Source organism: Kryptolebias marmoratus, linkage group LG18, assembly GCF_001649575.2.
Source record: "Kryptolebias marmoratus isolate JLee-2015 linkage group LG18, ASM164957v2, whole genome shotgun sequence".
Taxonomy (NCBI): domain Eukaryota; kingdom Metazoa; phylum Chordata; class Actinopteri; order Cyprinodontiformes; family Rivulidae; genus Kryptolebias; species Kryptolebias marmoratus.
In genome coordinates this window covers 2,481,076-2,501,892 of record NC_051447.1, presented here as the reverse complement: position 1 = coordinate 2,501,892, position 20,817 = coordinate 2,481,076, and the positions used below count along the sequence as shown (strand labels likewise).

Genomic DNA, 20,817 nt, shown 5'->3' with positions numbered 1-20,817 from the left:
CAGCCTGTGAGCTTTAACTCTGCAACCGTTTACAGTACAAAGATCAAACTTCAGATTTGACTCCTCACATCTTTAGGACCAGCACTTTATGATTCCTGTCTGCAACTGATCAGCTCTTGGAGCCATCTTGGTTCAGCACGGACGCACACCGTGGCAGGCCCCGTCAAACTTTCTCCAGGAACTTTCTAGTTATTAATTGCTTTGCCAAACAAAAATGATTTTGAACGGAGTGACAAAATTCAAAGAACAAATACACAAAGACAATGCTGGTCATTTTGTTCAAATTCCAAACTCCCTATGTCTGGGCCCATATAATCAGCAGATAATTTATCCTGGACAAGTTGCCAGGTGCTTTATCTGTCAGGCAACAACCACCAAGTGAAAGAATGTTGGTGTTGTGGAAACCTTGGCCACAAAGCCAAGGCTTGTCAGAGTAAAAGTGGGTTCTCTCTGTGCAGCCAAAAAAGCCTCACTTTCTTCAACTTTTCCATGTGTTACTCCAACAAGACAAAAAGTGGAAAACAACATACCACCCAAACCATCAGATCGTACACACAGAACATTGAAGAGCACAGGAAGACAGCTGCCCCTGCAGGAATGAGCAGCCCTGCTGCTTCAGATGAAAAGGAAGCTGCCGCTGCAGTTGAGGAAATCACCACTGATGCTGACAGAGAGACTCCTGGGACCAATGAGACAGACTACTGATGCTGCTGAAAGAGAGCCTGCCATTGCTGCTGTCAGAGGCGACCCTGCTCTTGCTGCTGCCACTCATAGAGAGTCTACCCCTTTTCAAGTGTTTAAACCAGCCATGTTTGCTGATGGAGACTCATCTGCCGAGGAGCAATCAGCGAAATATCATGGGTACTGCCTTTCCCAGAAAGATCCGGTGATGAATGTGATGAAGGCAAGAAGCTTGTCTTCAACGATGAATAATCTGAGTATGAGTGTCAGCGAAAGCGAAGGATCCAGATCTCCATCTGGTTTAGGAGATTATTAAAGCCTCTATGACATTCAGAGTGACATTAGGTAAGCTCTTCACCTTCCTTTAACTTCACCCTTTCTGTACCCACAGAGTTTACTCATGAAGTGTCTCACATGAACAGCAAAAAGAAGTGTCCTGTACATTCAGATGCTTATGGTAGAGAGAAACAGAGAGACTATCCAGTCTAGTCCTCTGTATTTTATCTTTATTTTCTCTTCATGTGCCTTTTGAACATTGCTACCTGGAATATAAGAGGCATACAGTCTTGTAAATTTAGAGAAGAAAAGATGAATTATTTAATGTACACTAATTTTGTCTTATGTTTGGGGTTAAGCTCTACCTTAAAACTAATTCAGATCTAGCTGAGCTTTATCATATTTGGCAGAAAGGTTTAGAATGCCTCTCCCAGTGTGTGGTCAGTCTATGAGCATGATTTTAAACTGGTTCGATTCAGCACACCACTGTATTCCCAATGCTCTCTCCATTAGTAGTTCTTGTCCAAGCCAAGATCTTGAAACTTTTTGAAACTGCACTTTTTCTTCTTCAGGAATTGAGTTAAGTAACACCTAACTGTTGCTCGACCATTTTGTCTTCTAAAATCCACCTTTTCCAACATGCTCCTTTAATCAGCACACAAAGCTGTCTCTTCATCGGTAGCTGACTTGAGACATTCATTTAAATAACAGTACTTTACTGCAACCTGTGGCTCAAACTTGTCTCACATTTCTGAAGTGCAAAGGTTGGCACACACTGTGATGATACCACTCTAAAAATGTGAACCAGCATTTTGTGTTCAAGATCCACTGCATAGTTACCCAGGCAACCCTAGAAATCTCAGATCTTTGTCTTTGTCACTGACTCTGACCTGGTGGAACATTGCCTCCAAGTTATCCATAACTGTCAAATTATCCTGACGAAACCTCATAAGGACCCCAACTAAAGTGCTTGTTAGGTCTGGTCCTTGAACAAGTTGTTGATTTAGTGATGTTCCTTGAAAACCTGCTCCACAATCGAAGACAACTCAACTTTTTCTTGACTGGGTGTCTCACCCCACGGTGAGGAAGGTACCATGTTCTTTCCTCAGTCGATTTGCAAAGATGACTGTCAAGCTGCACAGCATAAAACCATTTTAAAAAATGTTTGAAACGCTTTAAACAGAAATGCTTCATAGATTGGAGACAAACAAACACCTCGAGATACCATGTTCTACTTGACTATTACAAGACTGGCGATCAGAGACAAAGTGGTGTCAATAATGCTGAAATAAATCCAACATCTGTTTTTATGGACTGTTTAAAGGCTTTACAGACTCAATGAGATGTTTGTTTTGGGTTAGTGATGTGTGTCATCAACACGCACATCTGGAAAACAAGAGCAAAGGTTGTCCTGGAACAAAAAACGATCACTAGTGATGCTGTTTCTAAGAACATTGTGAGCAACTTCAGGAGGAGGAAAACAATGGACCTCAAATGTAAATCACCTCTGTCTTGTCACTGTTTAAATATCTACTTGGTTTTTTTTTAGATGTATATAGTTGTTTTTTTATGGCTCATCAGGTGTGTTTTTGTATTGTGATGAATTGATGTTTTTTTAATGGCAGTGTATATGAATGTATGATTTTCAAATAAAATGTTAAAAAAGTAAATGTACTGTTTCTGAGGTCACGTTCAGGGCAAATGTCTTGTTTTACAGGTCATGTTAAGAGTATATATTCAGGGTATGTGTTGTTTTGTTTCTCAGGTCATGTTCAGGTTGCTCAGGTTCCTTGCAGGAATGAACCCGACAGTGATGGAGAGCTGAACTACAGCTATCTGTTCAACATGCTGGAAAACCTGGGCTACAAAGGGTACATTGGCTGTGAATACAAACCATTAGGTGAATCTTTGTTTTGTCTTAGAAATTATGACATCAGTTTGGGAAATGGTATCTGATCATTTTTTCTGTCCACTGCAGAATCCACTGAGAAGGGCCTGGGTTGGATCAAACAATACCAGACACACAGAGCCTTATGAGCTTCAATGGCCAAGCATAAAGCTGTCTACCAGTTTTTTTTAGGGAGTTCTTTTGTGCTTTTTTCTTTTAATTATGCAAAGTCCAGTGGCCCTGTAGTCTCTGGAATGGAGAAGCGAGTAAAGAAAATGGATGGGTTATGTCTTTGTGTACAGTGGATGGAAACATTGGGTATATGACTGTATATGATCCCTAATAAATGTCCTTAAAACCACTAAAGGAGATCTTCACTGATCAGTGTTCTTGTGGAAAATATTGGGTTTTGGTCCTGATCTGTGACAGAGGATGCTACGATGGGTTAGAAAAAGACCAGTCCTCTGAAGTTTCACCTGTGTAACTTCTCATTTATTCACTGTCTGTATTCTGATCAGTCCCTCCAGGAAGTTGCAAAGTTGCAATCACAGCTATTCAAGCAAGTTCAACCAATCTCTGCAAACTTTGCAAATTTTGACCAATCACCTTTGCTCCCTGCCTATTTTCACTTCCTCAGTTTAAGCCTACAAGATGAAAACATGTCCCACACAAGAAAAATCACATTTACCATAAAATATTCATATTAAAATCTTTCAAGTCAGTTTCCTGAAATGTCACGCAAAAATGGTGGAAACTGTTTTCCACTGTGTGCAACATTGTGCTTGAATATAGACAAAGATTGTCCCTTGACAGGAACTTTTCTCCCATAAAACGTGCACAAGAATAGTTTCAGTCAATTGGGATATGACCTGGCTATACACGGTATATAAATGAAGAACAGAATGAAATATACATTTATCTGGGATAGGCCGATATCTCTACCTAAACCTCTGTCACAGGAATAAAGACGTTTCCCAGAACATGAACATGTAGCAGTGCACTGATCTCACCTAAGTGAAGCAATGTGATTCTGCACCTCTAATTAGGCACAATAAAATGCTGAGTAATTTAGTTTGTACAAACTGTCTTTGTGGATATGACACACATTGTCTCTGCTGCTGGCCTCTGATTTAACATTTCCTTCTCCTTCTCATCCCTGACTTTGCTCTTTCTACTGAGGCAAGAAAGATTATTTTTAAATATATTGAAAAAAAACGGTGAGCACAACTTCTGCACAGAAATGAAAGATTATTGAATATATTGCTAGCATTAAATAATCAGCAAGGACTGTAACATAGGTTAAGAACAACATTAATAGCTTTGTTAACTAGTTTAACATTATATATTGACATTGATCATCATTTAGCTAACATTATCAGCATGGAACACTATTACTCAACTTACACAGTTTGTTTGGAAAAAACCATTTTGCCTCTTATTGGCTCTGGCTAATTTGCTGAACATATTTCTGACGCACCATGCAACACTGGTAAGCAGCAACTCTCCCAATACACAATGTGTATGCAGCGCTCATGGTGCGTTTAAAGACGGCTCAGAAAAGCCTTAGCACCCCCTAGCCCACCACCCCTGTCTGGACTGTCATGGTCCTACTAGCTCAAGGCCAGGTTCAAGAGAAGGAACCACAGGTCCAGGAAAAGGAGGATGAACTGCAGCCAGGACCTTCCAGAAAGCAGAAACCAGTGTCTTGTGCCCGCAGCCCAAAAGAGTGTCGAACCAGTGTGCCAGATGTGTAGCACATGCATGCAGATTGCACCTTACTGTAATCTACAATGTGTGCTTTGACCCCTGAATGCATGGCCAAAAAAACCTTAAAAATGGTTTAGTCTGAAGTTATAAAATGCTTCTATGTTGTAATGTGACTCATTTCTTTTGTCTTCAAATTTTTATTAAAGCTTTATAAGAGGTATCGTTTTGGGACCTGAGGGTAAAAGAGTGTCGTTTTTTGCTTTTAGCTCTCATTGCTCCAAAATAATAATGAATAAAAATCAATGCTGCTATTATTTATTGCATATTTTGGATTTTTCTCCTTCAAAAATCAGGATTTTCTTTTTGGACAAAACAAGCATAAAACATAGAAAACAATTACAAAATATCAAAAACTTCATATTTTTCAACCTGGTCAAGGCTAAAACAATAGCATAAAAAATATTCTACTTCAGAGTGTTTTTTTTTTTTTTTTTTAAATAATGCATATTGTGGGTTTTTCTCCTTTAAAAAAAATCAGGCATTTTTGGACAAAAAAAGGCATAAAAACATAAAAAAGATTTACGAAATACGTGCTCCAGGAAGGGATTCCAGTAGCGTTCAAAGGTGTCCTTGGAGCCCTTGCAGAGTTTTTCCAATTGTATTATGGACATCATGTACCCCACCCACAGGTGGAAGGAAGGGGGAGCAGACGACTTCCAGTATCTCAGGATTATTCTTCTGGCAGCAATCAGTCCCAGCACCAATGGCTAATGCATTTCAGTAGGCACAACCCCCGGCATCAGAGGGCATTCGAAGATTTTAAGTCTTGGTTCGGGCAATAAGGGGGTCTTATATGTCTTGGAATACCAGTCAGTGAGCAACAAGACCAAAAGGCATTAGAGAGTGTACCCTCCGACACATTGCATCTGTCGCACATTGGGGAGACAGAGGGGTAAATCTTATGCAACCTGACCTTAGAATAATGCAATCAGTGAGTAATTTTAAATTGGATTAGTTGGTGTCTACTATTTATTGAACAAGAGCAGATTTTGGAAAGACATCTCTTTCACAACGATTTAGAGATCGTTTGCCCCAGCTCAGTCCCCCAAGCCTCCCTGAGTTTTGCGGTATGTGCCACAGCGCTGTCACCAAGCAGACGCATAATTTTTGAAATAAGGTGCCTGGAGTCGGGGGAGCCCCCTAAGATATCATAAATGCCACGCTCCAACGGCAGAGTGAAATAGTTCCTAATCTTTGACTTGATATAGTGCCTGACCTGTAGGTATCGAAAAAAATGTGAGTAGGGCAAGTTATATTTGTCTTTCAATTGGCTGAATGATGCAAACTTGTTGTCTATATATCCTTAATTGACATCAGCCCCCTTCCCCTCCAGTCATGATAAGCTTTGTCCTGCCACAGAGGCAGAAAACTGTGATTAAACCATATTGGCATCTGTACTGATGTATTTGGTAGAGCAAGGAAACTCCTGATCTGATTCAAGATTCTTACTTGGTGTTTTGGCACAAAGCTCAGATTCCTATAGGCTTCTGGTTTTTCAACACTGGCGAGCAACATAGCTGGTAAAGAGGAGTTGTTTACCTGGCTGGCTTCCATCTTGAGCCACAGGGGTTTCAGCCGTTAAGTTACCCGGGAACCCCCGCTGCCAGAACACCATGGCTCTGATGTTTGCGCCCAGTAGTAATGTTTCAAAACTGGCAGGCTCAGCCCCCCTCCTCCGCTGGCTTCTGTAAATGCACCCTGGAGATCCTAGTCTTTTTTCTGTTCCAGAGAGGCATTAACTTACTCTTTGATCAGTTGATGGTATATCCTGATATTTTGCTAAAAGACGTGATCAGGCTAAGGAGGAAGAAAACCAATTCTACTGTGTTGTTTAGATATAATATAACATTATTGACAATAGGCTAATAAGTGTTTCGACATCTCCGACTTGATGCACCACAATGTGTGGGTGCTGTCTTATGGCTACAGCCAGAGGCTCCAGTGCAATGGCAAAGAGTGCTGGTGACAGCAGACAACCCTGCTGGACCGAGCGCTGTAAGCGAAACAGGGCCGACCGGTCATTATTTGTCAGGACAGAGCACATTGGTTCGTGATATATCAGTTTTAACCAAGAAATGAAAGTCTCACCAAAGCCAAACCTGCGCAATGCCTCAAACTTTTAAGGCCATTCAACTTGGTCGAAAGCTTTATGCGCGTCAAGGGCCAAAATAGAGGCTCCGTTGGCGTTCTTATGGTCAAGGTAAATAGAGTTAAGTAATCGTCTAACATTGAAAAAGTAGAGTCTATTAGGGATGAACCCTATCTGATCGGGATTGGATAATAGAAGCTAAGCATTTATTCAGTCTGGTGGCCAAAACTTTGGTGATTATCTTACAATCAAAATTTTGTAATGCAATTGGCCTAAAACTGGCTGGGTAGGTTTCATCCCTCCCCTTTTTCAGAAAGAGACAATTATTCACTTCATTAAGAGTTTTGGGCAGTTTTCCATCCCGTTTTGAGGTAGACATCATTCTATGTAGGAGTGGTGCAAGAATGTCACAAAACTTCTTATAGAAATCCAGGCCAAAGTCGTCTGGCCTGGCAACTTTGCCAGATGGAAGGGACTTTATTGCATCCCTGACCTCTTGAAGCGTTACTTCAGACTCGAGGTAATTCCTGTCAGACTGACTCAGCGCAGGCAGTGGGAGCGAGTCAAAAAATTCATTGAGATCAGGTTGTGCCACGCTATTCTCAGAAGTGTATAGCTGAGAGTAGAACTCTTTGAATCTACGATTTATGTCGGCAGGGTTGGTTAGAAGGGTGCAGGTCCTGGATCTAATACTGAGAATGGACCTTGCGGCTTGGGCGCCCTCCAGCTGCTGAGCTAGCAGCCTCCCTGGTTTGTCTCCAATTTCAAAATTCTTTTGGCGTAATTTCAAAAGCAGGTTACCAACCTGGCCACTCACAATTCCGTTATATTCATATTAACGTTTCAATATTTCCCTGTAGTCTACTGGCAATTTAGAGATTTGGTACCTCCTTTCCAAATTGGGGAGTGCACTTTTAATTTCAATTAACACTAATAAACACTTCTCTCTTTTTTAAGGGCTGAGGTAAAAGAAATTATATCGCCACACAGGACAGTCTTTAATACTTCCTATATGTTAGAATCTGATACTTCCCCGTTATCATTTATTTCAAATAAAGTCGGGTCCTAGCAAACTCCACCTCAGCAACATTAAATTAGAAATTTACACAACTCTACCAGATACTTTAAAAATGTGTTTTCTAAAAGAGCTAGCCAGTCCGAAGTATTGGTGTCTTAACTTCATTGAGGTTTTGGAACTTAGTTCACAGAACAATATGCTGCACAATGCACGCAACTAAAAACAAGTAGTTAGCTCACCTTAGGAGGACTGAGAAAGAAAAAAGGACAGAGAGAAAGAAAGGTGCCACAGCGCACACTAATCTTTAGCAGTCATGCTTTGCGAGTGAGCCGCCTCTGCTTGAACTGGGTCGCTGAACACCTCAGGGACATCCCCGTCCTGCTAGTGGACCCGCAACCGGGCCGGGTAGCGCAGTTGGAATTTGATTCCATCCTCTCTCAAGACTTGCATCACTCTTCGAAAGGCGCAGCGCTGGGTCATCACTTCGCTGGTGTAATCAGGAAAAATCAGAACTTTGTTCCCCTTGTATTCCATCGGCTGTGTCCTGCCGAGGCGTAGAATAGGCTATTTCACCTGAAAACTATGTATTCGGGCTACAATGGTGTGTGGGTTCTCCTCCACTGCAGGCTTGGGCCACAGAGAGCGGTGAGCGTGATCTATCCTGAGTGGATGCGGAAAATGTTGTTCGCCCAGTAACTCAGGGATGAGCTTAGAGACAAACTCTGTCGGCCTCCCTTCTTCTGAGTTTTCTTTTATGCCAACGATTTTTGATGTTGTGCCTGCGGGAGCGTGCCTCCAAATCCAGCAGCTTAGTTTGTTGCCGGGAAACAAGCTTTGTTAGCTCCGTACATTTTGTTCCAAGTTCTCCCAGCCGCTCATTTAGCGCATTGGTAGCCAGCTCCTGGCCTTCCATGCGGTTCTGCAAGTCGGCCTGCATGGCGAGGACAAATTGAAATTTGGCCTCAAATGCATCGAAACGTTTGTCTAATTTCTCCATAATTGATGCAGACATACTCTTACATATTTCTTTGCTTATCTCGAGCATCTGGGTGTTGCCGTCTCTGGGTTCGCCCACGACACCGCTGGAGTGGCTACCATGACCGCTAGGCTCACTAGCAGTAGCACTGCGCATATATCCGCCAATAATCTTGGTTTTCCAAGCACATGAGGATTTCTTTGGCGGCGACATGATGCCCAGCAGCCAACTGAGATTATAGCGTTGACTGTGCCAGTTCCTAAATCCCTTTATCGCGGTATTTAATGTATTATTTAAAGTTGTGGCGGAGAGTGCAAGCTAACACGTCTACATCTAACAACTGTGCACTAGCACCCCCTTCTTTCACCCTATTTTTAAGGGAGAGCCCAACTATGCAGCTTGGAGGGACTCAGAGGAATATGAGGTGGTTTGGGCATCTTGTAAGGATTCCCCCTGAATTCTCTAGGAAGGTGTTCCAAGAATGTCCAACTGGGAAGAGTCCTTGGGAAGGACCTAGGACAAGCTGGAGAGACTATGTCTCTGAGCTTTCCTGGGAATCCCTTGGAATCCTTTTGGAAGACCTGGAAGAGGTGGTTGTGGAGAGGGACGTGTACGCCTACCTGCTCAAACTGCTGCCCCCATATATATTGCCATCATTAATGTGTTTTTCTCTGTATTACTGTATTTGCGGTCCAAAGACTTTCTGAACCAACTGTGTGTCTTTGTGTGTAGTACCAACAACAATCCAAGGCTGGACTTCAGTTTAAATCTTTTTGTTACTTTCTTGCTTTATTCCATATTTTACATCTTGTAGAAAGCGTTCTGTATTTACACAATATACATTGTCGGTCAGTGCAGTGTTTAAGATTCAGCCAGTGTTCTCATGAAAAACTTTGAAAACATGAAAAGGTTTTGTTTGCATGACAGTCCTGTTTGTAATGTCATGAACAACTTTAAATCACATATGTCAAGTGTGTTCTATTTTTCCTGGTGAGAATGTGTGTAAATGTGATAGTTCCGTCTGGGTTCTAAAGCTGGATTTATACTGAAAAGTAAAGAAAATCTTCTCTCACTCATGTGGTTGTGAGACATTCTTTTAAGCACGGACATTTTATACTCAACAAAAAACAGCAGCATAAAACTCCTGAGAAGCCCCATCCTCCAGGAGTCTCCACTCTGTAGTCCCTGTACAGATTTTTGCTTCTCTTACCGTGATCAGACATTTTTATTATACAGACTTAAACACATTTTCATTTGTATTTGTAAATTTGTCACTATAAGACCGCCACTGTTTCTGACATACGATGCACAATAATAAATGAACAAAGATAATGTGTCCCCACGCTGCAAAGCTGGGGCATACTTCCTCCCAGCCAGCACAGCCACAAAGAGCCACCTGTGTCTCCACTCTGTCTCCTCCATGCACAATAACTGTGATATTTACTTCCACAAGTTCTTCATCATTAGACTTTTTTTGTATAAGTTTTGCTGGAACAGATGTAAAGATGACTGTATTTTCTACCAGCCTCGGCCAGCTGCTTCTCAGCAGAACAGTTGTAGTGAAATGGCTCCATGAAGTTCACCCACTGTTCTGAATAAACACATCTACAACAAAGCTCTGACCAATCCCGGAATAGTTTATGCATACCCCCAGGAGAAAAAGTGTGGCGCGAACCTTGTGTCGAGAACAAGCTGTCGAAACTCATGCAAGAACAAAATTATGATTTTTGTAACAATCACGTCAGGGAGAGCAAATTTCTTAACTTCTTGCAGAGTATATATCCAGCTTTACTATTGTAATGGTTCTGTCTGTGTTCTTACTGTCATTTAGCAGTCCAATTAATGGTTATAATCTTAATCTGGTTATTAGATATAAGATTTGAGAACATGCAAGTTATAAGAAGCCACTAATGATCTGTCCGTAAACTGATCAGAACTCATAAGAACCTCAGGTTTTCTTTGTGCAGCGCTGATGGAACATCATCATTAACAAAAACAATCAAAAGGCACTTCAAGGAACCAGCTATGGCAGTGAGGTTTAACTTGCTGCAAATGTAAAGCCCCAACCGTTCACCTCTCCACCTCTTTGCATTGTATAGCTTTCCTCATGCTGATTAGGTCTGTTGAGCTATCAGTAAAGTTCAGTTCTATAAGAGCCCGGTCCAGAGGTTGTAGCAGGCTGTGTTGATGACTGACTCCAGATGGTGGTACATGGACACCAGCTGAGGAGGAGGACTGCCGCCGGCCTGTGGGTGCGAGGGCAGCGGCTCCCGGAACACCACTTTTAGACTCTGTGGGGTAGAACAGAAGAAAGGAACCAAGGCTTCAGACTTTGAGTCATATCAACTAGAAGAATGTCCAGCTAAAAAATAATTTACTGTTTTTCCTGCTTGGTTGTCCAGAAAGACCAGAACAAAGCAGTCTGTGAACTTCTGATTCAGAACAGCCTGAAACGAGACAAAAAAAGTAAAAAAACAGTTATCAACTAGTTTATCAAAACATAAAGACAGCGTTTTTATGCTTTTTATTCTCATGCAGTGTGAGGAGAGTGGGGTTTCAAAGCAGTTTCTTCCAGTGTTCGTTTTCACAGTAAAACTGACAGAACATGGAAGGCATCAGTTGCATTGGAAGTGGAAATCTGATGTCCCTCTCTGGGACTCAGCTCTCTTTATTAACATCACACATCAGTGCACCTCACTGGTTGTTCTTATTGTTCATTTTCTAAATATCCTTTGTAAACACAACAAATAATACTGTCACAACTGAGAGCACGTATGTTAACATAAAATTCTCTTTTGTTACTTTTCATTTCTTTCATAAAACTTACACACATACAAATATACAAGCAAACATATACAACCCCAATTTCAACAAAGTTGGCCTGTTGTGTAAAATGTAAATGAAATCAGAATGCAATGATCTGCAAATCTCATAAACCCATATTTATTCATAATGGAACATAGTGAAAGGCCAAGTTCACTATTTACTTGTATTAACAAAAAAGCTCTCGATCATCTTCTGCTGGTCCAAAATGTCGCTGCTTGACTCTTGACAGGAACAAACAGAAAACTCACATGACTACACACACACACTCAATCAAATTTGTTAAAAAAGCATTAAATTAATCAGCAATTTCATGGTCTCCAACAGGAAGGGATTTCTCTTTTCTATCAAAACTTGTGGTCTTTTTTTTTATTGCAGACCAGACCTGCTTCTTCCTATCCGGTTGCAGATGTTGCTCCAGTTTGCTTCCGTAGCTCTGCTTCCCCTCTTTAATTTTCACCGTCAGTTCTCTTTGTATTTCTTTTACCTTTACCATGTCCCCCATCCGGAAAGCTTTTTTCTTCAAGTTTAACAGTGCTTTCAGGCTGCTGGTAACCCACAGTTTGTTGTTAGGATAACACTGAATCTCTCAGCAGGGGTTGCTGACATTGGTGCAAAACTTGATGTAATTAGTGATACAGTCAGTCAGTCCATCACTGTCATCTGCAAATGACTCTCAGAAATTATCACAGTCAGTGATTTCTAGGCTACACTGCAGGGACTCGGTGGATTCCTGGGACCAGCATCTCAATATTTTGGTGGTAACAGGTGTTCTTTTTACCAGTGGATCGTAGGCGGGGCAGAGATGAACAAAGCAGTGGTCTGAACCTTCATCCTTCATATTATCATAACAAAGATAGCGTTTTGTTTTCCAGGGTGGTGCAGTTAAACTGTTTGAACGTGGGAATTGAGCTGGAGAGGGATGTGTGGTTAAAAACTCTGCATAGGAAAATGAACGAGTCTGGGCATTTAACTTGTAGCCTCTTGATGGTAGCATGCACTATATGACAAGCCATCTCAGCATGTGCTAACGGAGGAATGTATGCTGGTGTAGATTGTGAAGTTATATAAAATGTTATATAAAAGTTATATAAAATATAAGACCATGAAGTTTCTTTTTACCAGAGTTCAGAGCCCAGAAACAATGTAAAGGATAACAGCAGGTCATAGAGAACACATGATGAGATGACATCATGAAATCCAGGAAGCGGCTCTCCACGAGGAGAATGGAAAAACACTGACATGGAAAAGTACCAGATGGGACTGATGTTTTGCTTTTCGAGTAACAAAAGTACATCAAACAGGAAGTTAGATTGAGACGTAGGCTGAGTGCTCTGAACTTCGGTAGGGGTCCTTTTTCTCATGTCTCCCTTTCAGCGCTGAAAGTGAATAAATGTGTTTTGATTTTAAGAGGAACTCTTGGCTGTTTTTGACTCTCTTCGTCCGTGCATCTCCCTGATCCCGTGTGAGGACAGAGAGCAGGTGTTTCAGTATTTTGGGAGTTTTTATCTGTCCTTAACAAGATTCTCAGTCATACAGGACATGGCAAATCCAAAAATAGGTTAAAAACAAAAACTACTGGACTTCTTTTCTGCAGTTGAAGACGTTTCACTCCGAGGAGCTTTCTTAGTTCAAAAAGCAGAGAGTGTGGAGTTGAGCTTTGAAAGCTGAGATGTTCTGTAAGCTGGATTCACATGCAGATTGTCCTCACTCTCCTAACAACAGAGGCTCATTAGGGTCCTTGTTAGCCTGACTCACTGATGGGCCACTCTGGTCACATGAATGCAGGTTATGATTGGAGTGAAACTGACTGGGAATCAGGCCTAAAGCTTCATTATAGGTTTTTGAAAGCTGAAATCTGAAACCTCCTTTGTTTAAAGTTGGCTTTTAAAGTTAACGTACATGGCTTCCTTCATCTCTCTCACAAACTCAACTTGGTCCAAAATAATTACATTTTGGTCTCCAAAAGAGTGTCCATTAACCTTGAGGTATAGGTGGACAGCTGAGTCCTGTCCTGAAGAGCTGGCCCTCCTGAGTTGAGCCATGCGTCTGTGGAGAAGCTGTTTGGTCTCTCCAATTTAGAGATCTGGACATTCCTCGCTGCACTGAACTGCATACACTACACCGCCCAGTTTGTGTTTGGGTGTTTTGTCCTTAGGGTGGACCAGCCTCTGTCTGAGAGTCCTGTTGGGTTTGAAATGTACTGGGATGTTGTGTTTAGAGGAAATCCTTCTGAGTTTCTTAGATACTCCAGCAACATAAGGGATGGCAATGTTTTTCCATTTGGAATATAAACAACAATTGCGAGCGAACCCTGCAGAGAATTCCCGAGGCAGATAATGGTCTCATGCTCACCACCAGGAGGTCAATGTCTTTGGTACAAACTTGTTCTCGTACTGTAGTGTGGCCAGGGTTAAGCCATTTGTTGTTGATAAAAAAAGTAACCCCCACTCCTCTCCGCTTACCAGTTTCTTTGGTGTCCCTGTCTGCTTGGATTGCCATGAACCCACCTATATTGGTAATGGAGTCATTAAGTCACGTTTTACAGAAACACAAAAGACTGCTGTCCTTTCCTCTGGCTAGGGACTTATGTTCATCAACTTTGCCCAGGGAGCGGACATTCCCCATAACAATGACCGGAAGAAGTGAGACATTATACACACACATATACCAAATATACTTCTTTAATTCCTGCAGAACTTCACTCTATCTCCTCTCAACTTAAAAAAAAAAATCACAAAGAACATCTCACCAGATACTGGATCCCGTTATCATCAAAGTGTCTGCAGCTTTGAGGGAACCGGTTCAGCAGGACTTTAATGAGACCTTGGTACCATACTGGACTCATTGTGAGGAAACAGTCCTACAACACACCACAGTTCTGGTTAACATGTTAGCCTGGAAATGAAGACTCACTTTCATTCAGCTCTTCAAGCAAAATATAATCACTGCAGGTATCTTTAAAGCTTAAATTTTCATTTTCTTCTCTTCTTTTTAATTGTGTGAGTGCTGAGTCAGCCTTTAAACTGTTTATACTTTCCTCTGTATGCATTTTGGACTCACTACTTCAACATACTTTCAGCTTTTTCAGCCATTCAGGTATTAAAAAGCTCAGTTTGTTCAGAACATAATGGGTATGACTTTTTAAATTAATTTCTCATTATTTAACTTTAATTACAAGTTAAACATAGCATATTAATCAGGACTTCTTTCTTGACTCTATGGAGTCTATTGTGTCTTCAGTTGACTCGTTAAAAAGGTTCATAAATGTGAATAAACTTGGTATTTAGCCCAATGGCGTCTGAGTTAAAAAAAGGAAAATGATATAAGAAGTTTTGTAAATGGAAGTTTAATGGTTTAAACTGTTCTTGTCAACCAACATGTTTCCTGCTTAACAATGCTGATTGTTCTGCAGCACTTAGAACTGTGGAACAGCTTTGGTATAAAATAAAACTACAGTTTGAATGAGTCTGGTTTCATTTCTGCCTGGTTTTTCCCACTAAACAAAAGAGGCAGGACTCCTACCAGCTGTGGGTCAATTTCTCCGATTGAGCGGCTCTGCACGGCCTGCAGCAGCTCCTCCAGCTCTGTGAAGGATAGCTTGGCTAGCTTCAGTTTGTCCAGGGCTGCGTGTTCTCCATGGAACAGCCTCCTCCACAGGTTGTCCCTGCGGCAGTGACCCATGGCCTGCTCCACACTGGCCTGGATCTGTCGATGGGCTGATGCCACCTCGTTGTTGAGCAGAGGGAACAGAGGGGAAGTGTACAGCAGTCCCTGAGCCCCAGGTCTGCCCCCCGCCAAAGGATAAAACTCATTGCCATCACTTGGGGCTGAGGCAGCTGGAGCTTCAGGTGAAGTTTCCTCCCAAAGGTCTCTCTCTTCTCCCCCTGAAGCAGAAGCCTCTACTTGATCCGGGGGGTGCCTACCACCAGGGTCACAAAGATCACGGTAGATTGGAGGAAGCTTCTTAAAGCGGCGCATGTCAGCAGTGAGACGGGGGAACAGCTCCCTCTGACTGGTCATGATGACATAAAAACGCAACCTGAAACACAAAGATTTATGACAAATTTGAAAGTAATTCATTCCAGTAGCAGGTCTGATTCTTTGAGATTTGATCCTAAAATTCACGCACACCAATACGTTACCAGTGTTTATCTCGTTCCTACTTTAAAGGAACAAAGTCCAGCTGACAGGGATCCAAACTGAATTAGTTCATGTTCAGAATTCACCTTGAAACATTCAAAACCAACAAGTTCTTATTGTTTATCACTTTTTTCACAAAGACTAGCAGTAACTGGTTACATGTAATGGTGTTACACAATTTATTACAAAATAAATGTAACCGAAATCTGTCACAGTTACATATTAAACAAATAAAAATTTGTTACTAATGAAAATATATACGGTTCCAAATGTGTTACATTTTCTGTGAAAAAAGCTATGTCATATGTAAATTATTTTACTTTGTTGGAAAGAAAATATGAATCAAAAATATTTAAATTTCATTCCTCTTTCTTTACATCTAGAGTAGATTTTGTTTAGGTGTGGATTGTTGCATTTAGGTGTAGTTAAATGCACCACAAAGTTGTAATCCATGTACTACATGAGTCACAAAAAAAGCACAACATTTTTAAATGGACAGGATTGCGTGTCTGCAGTCTGCATTATAGATACGTATGTAATGTGACACCCTGGTATATTGCATTTCTGTATAATAATGATGAATGAAAAACCCTTGGCATCATAATGACTGCATTAAGAGGTGAATTTCTTTAGTTAGTAAACCAATGAAGGCTTAATTGTGAAAGCGACTGCTTTTAAAAAACAATAAGGTTGATGCTCCGTTTAGTGTTACCTGATAAAACTTTCACTCATGTACATTTAAGGTATTGTGTGTGTAGTTGATTCAGCTTTAATGACACGTACATTGATCAGAAAGAGCAATTAAACATGGCAAAATGTCTCAAATGTTTCCTCTGTACACTTTTATCCAGTTGGGTTCATGGGTTCATTGTGCAGGTGTGTATAAGCCATCAGTTTTATGTGTTAAAAGATTTCAGGACATCCACAATAAGTTCAAAGTTCATGCCACTTAGAACACCTGAAATAAGTTCATTTGGGGCCTCATGTATGAAAGAGTGTGCAGCTTTCATACTGAAAGTTGGCATAGGGACAAAACTGGATAAGTGCGTACACACAAAAATATTCAGATTATGAAACCACGAGTACGCATGTTTTTACGCACGTTTCCTTCATACATCTCAATTTACGTGAAATACAGCTTAGCTCCAGGTGCTGCTTGGACCGCTCTGCCCCCAATTATAAGTTGGTAGTCATTCCTCTAGGGTTAGTAATAAAAGAAAAAAAAGAGTGGCAGAAAGGTGGAAAATGCTGTTAAAGCAGCAGGATTTGAATTTTTGTCCTGTGCATCAACAGAACGTTTCAGCCATGGTGTGGAGGAATTAGATATATCTGGGCACCTTACAGACGAGGCCGCTAAATACAGCTGGCATGGCTCAGGGATGACCTGTCAGCCAGCTACCTCTGAAAGGCTCCAGTTCATGGTGAGGTCTTGAACTGGCTCTGGCAATGCATGGGTCCTCCATGTTTCACTATGGGGCAAGTTCAGGACAAAAATAATGGCTCTGGGACTCCAAATTGGCTAATAAACAGGTATCATTGTGTGCCAGCAGGTTGGTGTGATCCCTGAAAAACAAACTCCCTCCCAATTCATCCTTTGGTTATGTCCTCCAGCAGAGCCAAAGCTGCCATTTTTCCACAATTACGAGCAACTTTACACAGCTATTTTTTGGATGTGTCACCGTTTACATGTTGTCCTCCTTAGGAATCATCATGTAACTCGTTCTGAATTAATTTGCTGATCCGACAGCTTTCTTCTCAGTGAGAATGGCAGTGCCTCTTAGACAATTCACATGCGTTTTATGAGCCTCACCTCTATGTGCGCCTTGCAAACGTGTGCATGTTTACATCTACGAGTTACAAAACTAGAGGACACTTTACAATTTACGTTGGATTGAGGTTGTTTTGATGTTTTTGAGGCATGTTATAGGTAATGTTGTATGAGGTAAAATGTGGTTCAGGTTAATTGTTTGGCTTTAAACCATAAATGCTCAAACTCATAAGAAAATATTATGTTCAAATGCCCCTTGAGTTCAGAAAACCACATGGAGTCATATTTCAGTGTATTTAGAGGTGTCTCAGTTCTTTCTAGTTTGATACTGTTGACTGAAAAACTTTGCATGGCAGTACACACACTCTCAAGACAAGTCAAAGGTTTGCACCCTTTCATGCAATGCTTGTTTTGAAACATCCCAAGATGTGCATGGAACATGGCGTATGCAACTTTTATATGAATACGCACTGTTCATACATGAGGCACCTTGTCACCAAACTGATGAGATCTAATGGTATTAGTCAGAAACACATTCTCTCTACAGAACCCCTGACCCAAAGTACCGATCCAGTACTTTTAGAATTCCTTCTCTACTGAATGTGAATATACTAAAGTGCATAGTAAATTAACTAATTTTGAATGCATTAGGTCTTTTGGAACTAGATTTTATTTTAAATGTATTAGATTAAATTTATCATAGATCTTTCACATGTGGTAGAAAGTTACAGTTTAGGAGTCATTTCCACTAAACAGTGGTGTTTCTTGTTAATCATGTTAAATTTCTGTTCTCTCGTTATCAATTGCGCAGAAGGTGCCTGCCTGTGTGTGTAAAAGTATAAAACTCTGTCACTGACGTTTTGGAGTCAAGTTTGTGTATTTGTTATTAAAATATTCTATGAACCACTGTACCAATTTTAATGAAACTTTTCAGAAAGCAATCGTTGGGTGAACATGTACAACTGTTGAACTTTTGAAGTTAATCCAATTCAAGATGACCACAAAAAAGCAACCTTAAAAAATACAAAAATGGGTACAACTCAGTCATTTTTACACATACAGTTGAAACCAGAAGTTCACATACACTATATAAAAAGATACATGGGTTTTTTCCACACTGTCTGAAGTGAAATCAGAATAAACTTTTCTCATTTTAGGTCAATTAGGATTTTCAAAATTATTTCTATTTGGTAAATTCCAGAATAATGAGAGTGAGAATGTTTTTAAGGCAATTTTTATTACTTTCTTCAAAGTCAAAAGTTTAAATACACTTCATTAGTATTTGGCACCATTGCCCTTAAACTGCATGACTTGGGTCAAACATTTTGGATATCCTTCCACGAGCTTCTCACAATATTTGGCAGGAATTTTGGCCCATTCCTCCTGACAGAACTGGTGTAACTGAGCATGTTTGCGCGCACATGCCTTTTCAGCTTTGTCCATAAATTTTCAATAGGATTGAGATCAGGGCTTTGTGATGGCCACTCCAAAACATTGACTTTGTGATCCTTAAGCTACTTTGTAACCACTTTGACAGTATGCTTCAAGTCACTGTCCATTTGGAAGACCCATTTGTGCCCAAGCTTCAACTTCCTGGCTGTTGTCTTGAGATGTTGCTTCAGTATTTATGTTTTTTTATATAGTGTATGTAAACGTCTGGTTTCAACTGTATTGTGCTAAAATTTTGTGCGGTTGTAGCTAAGATTCATTCAAAACGCTTCTTCAACTGTAAAATGCATACAATCAGTCACAACACATACTGTACTTTGAGTGCAATGTCTCACAAAATTGTAACATTATTTTCAATGTTTGACCTAAACAGCTAAAAGTGTTTTTTTTCTGTGAAGGAAGCCATTTATGTCAAACTAGAAAGACCAACTTTAAACAGAGGAGGTCTCAGATTTCAATTTTCTAAAACTTACAATGGAGTATTAAGCCTGATACCCAGTTATTTTTTCTCTAATTCACACCTTCATGCATGTGATCAAAACATCTCTCTGTGAGCCAGGCAAACAAAGACTTTAATGACCCTCAGAAGGGAGGGGAGTGAGATTGATCTAAAGATGAATTTAACTGCATAAACGGAGCAGCACATGGAGTTTGAAGCTTGGAACGCCACAATCTCTAGTTTTAAACTGAGAAAGCTCCCAGGATGGGAAGCAAAATATTTTTTACTACAAAATAGAATTAATCAACTTTACCAAACAGAACATGGCCATAACTTAGCCAATTTTTTAGATACTGAGCTAAACTTTGGTGCGGTAGTAGCTAGGAGACATTCACAACACATATTCTGAGTGTGACATCTTGTAATATTACATGGTATCATTCATAACGTTATTTTCAAGGTTTGACCAAAACAACTACAACGCCACCATTTCTCATCATAAAATGAACTTAGTTTAAAACTATGGCATTAAAAGGCGGCGGATGGTATGCATTCCTTGCTTTAATTATTTAATTTTGTTCTTACCTGAGTAAATGCCGCTCCCCATCCGACTGTTCCTCAAATGGAGCAGCATTGTGGCACACCACAAGGGAAACATCAAAATCATCATGGTGGTGAAGACCCTCCAGATCCTTGTAAGACCCCGAACTACATGTGAAACAGGACAGGAAGAAGAAAAAGGTTAGAGTGAAATCACCAGCTTAAAAACAGTCCATTTTCTTTTGGGGTTGATGAGATGGATTTGACCTGTTCCACAGAGCAACCAGGGCATACTCGTGTAGGTCCGGACTCCCTTTCTTGTTGTCAGCACCAGCTGCACTCTTGGACATGCGGAGAGGCTTCATGCCGTATGTGCTGGCATGATCAGTGATGTAGTTGTAGAGCTGATGAGCTGTTATCATCCCCGTGGAGATGGAAAAGCTCCCTGTAGGAAACACAATCCCAGTTATTCCAGTTCTACTGTAGCAAAACCTTTAAAATGCTTCAACTTAATGCAGATACTCTGCATCTTTTCAATGACCCAAAGATCAGTAAAACTAAAGTTCAGCACATATGAGGCTATCTGTTTCTTTCTGCTGTGACACAATTTAAAAGGTGAACTACAAGAAGTGTGACTTTTGACAACAGTGTGTATGAAGATTCTGCTCCGTTTGAGAAAGAACCAGTGAAACTTGAGTCAATAATATCAGAATCCATTAAGAAGGAAGTGGTAGATGCTCTAAAAATTTGCTTGGCAAATGAAACCATTTTTTGATCACTTTCTCCAGCTGAACAGAAACAAAACTGAAGTTATTATCTTTGGACCTAAAGAGGAGCGAACTACAATCAATGCACAGCTCCAGTTATTACAACTAAAAACCAGCGATCAGGCCCGAAACCTGGGAGTAGTGATGGACTCTGACCTGAACCTTCAGAGCCACAGTAAGACAGTCACAAAGT

General features: G+C 40.7%; 2 protein-coding genes across 2 annotated transcripts in view; one reads left to right on the top strand and one right to left on the bottom strand.

Annotated features, from left to right (window-relative positions):
* Positions 1-3,916, top strand: part of hyi (hydroxypyruvate isomerase) — a 38,124-nt gene extending 34,208 nt beyond the window's left edge. The window contains exons 7-8 of the mRNA XM_017435694.3: positions 2,723-2,857; positions 2,936-3,916. Of these exons, the coding sequence (XP_017291183.1) occupies positions 2,723-2,857; positions 2,936-2,994 (194 nt within the window). The 3' untranslated portion in view covers positions 2,995-3,916. The remainder of the gene's footprint in view (positions 1-2,722; positions 2,858-2,935) is intronic.
* A 5,541-nt stretch (positions 3,917-9,457) lies between these two features.
* szt2 (SZT2 subunit of KICSTOR complex) overlaps positions 9,458-20,817 on the bottom strand; it is a 321,741-nt gene continuing 310,381 nt past the window's right edge. Inside the window, exons 69-74 of the mRNA XM_037981182.1 lie at positions 20,125-20,302; positions 19,903-20,025; positions 15,044-15,560; positions 14,271-14,381; positions 11,074-11,142; positions 9,458-10,986 (exon numbers count right to left, since the gene is read on the bottom strand). Of these exons, the coding sequence (XP_037837110.1) occupies positions 10,843-10,986; positions 11,074-11,142; positions 14,271-14,381; positions 15,044-15,560; positions 19,903-20,025; positions 20,125-20,302 (1,142 nt within the window). The 3' untranslated portion in view covers positions 9,458-10,842. The remainder of the gene's footprint in view (positions 10,987-11,073; positions 11,143-14,270; positions 14,382-15,043; positions 15,561-19,902; positions 20,026-20,124; positions 20,303-20,817) is intronic.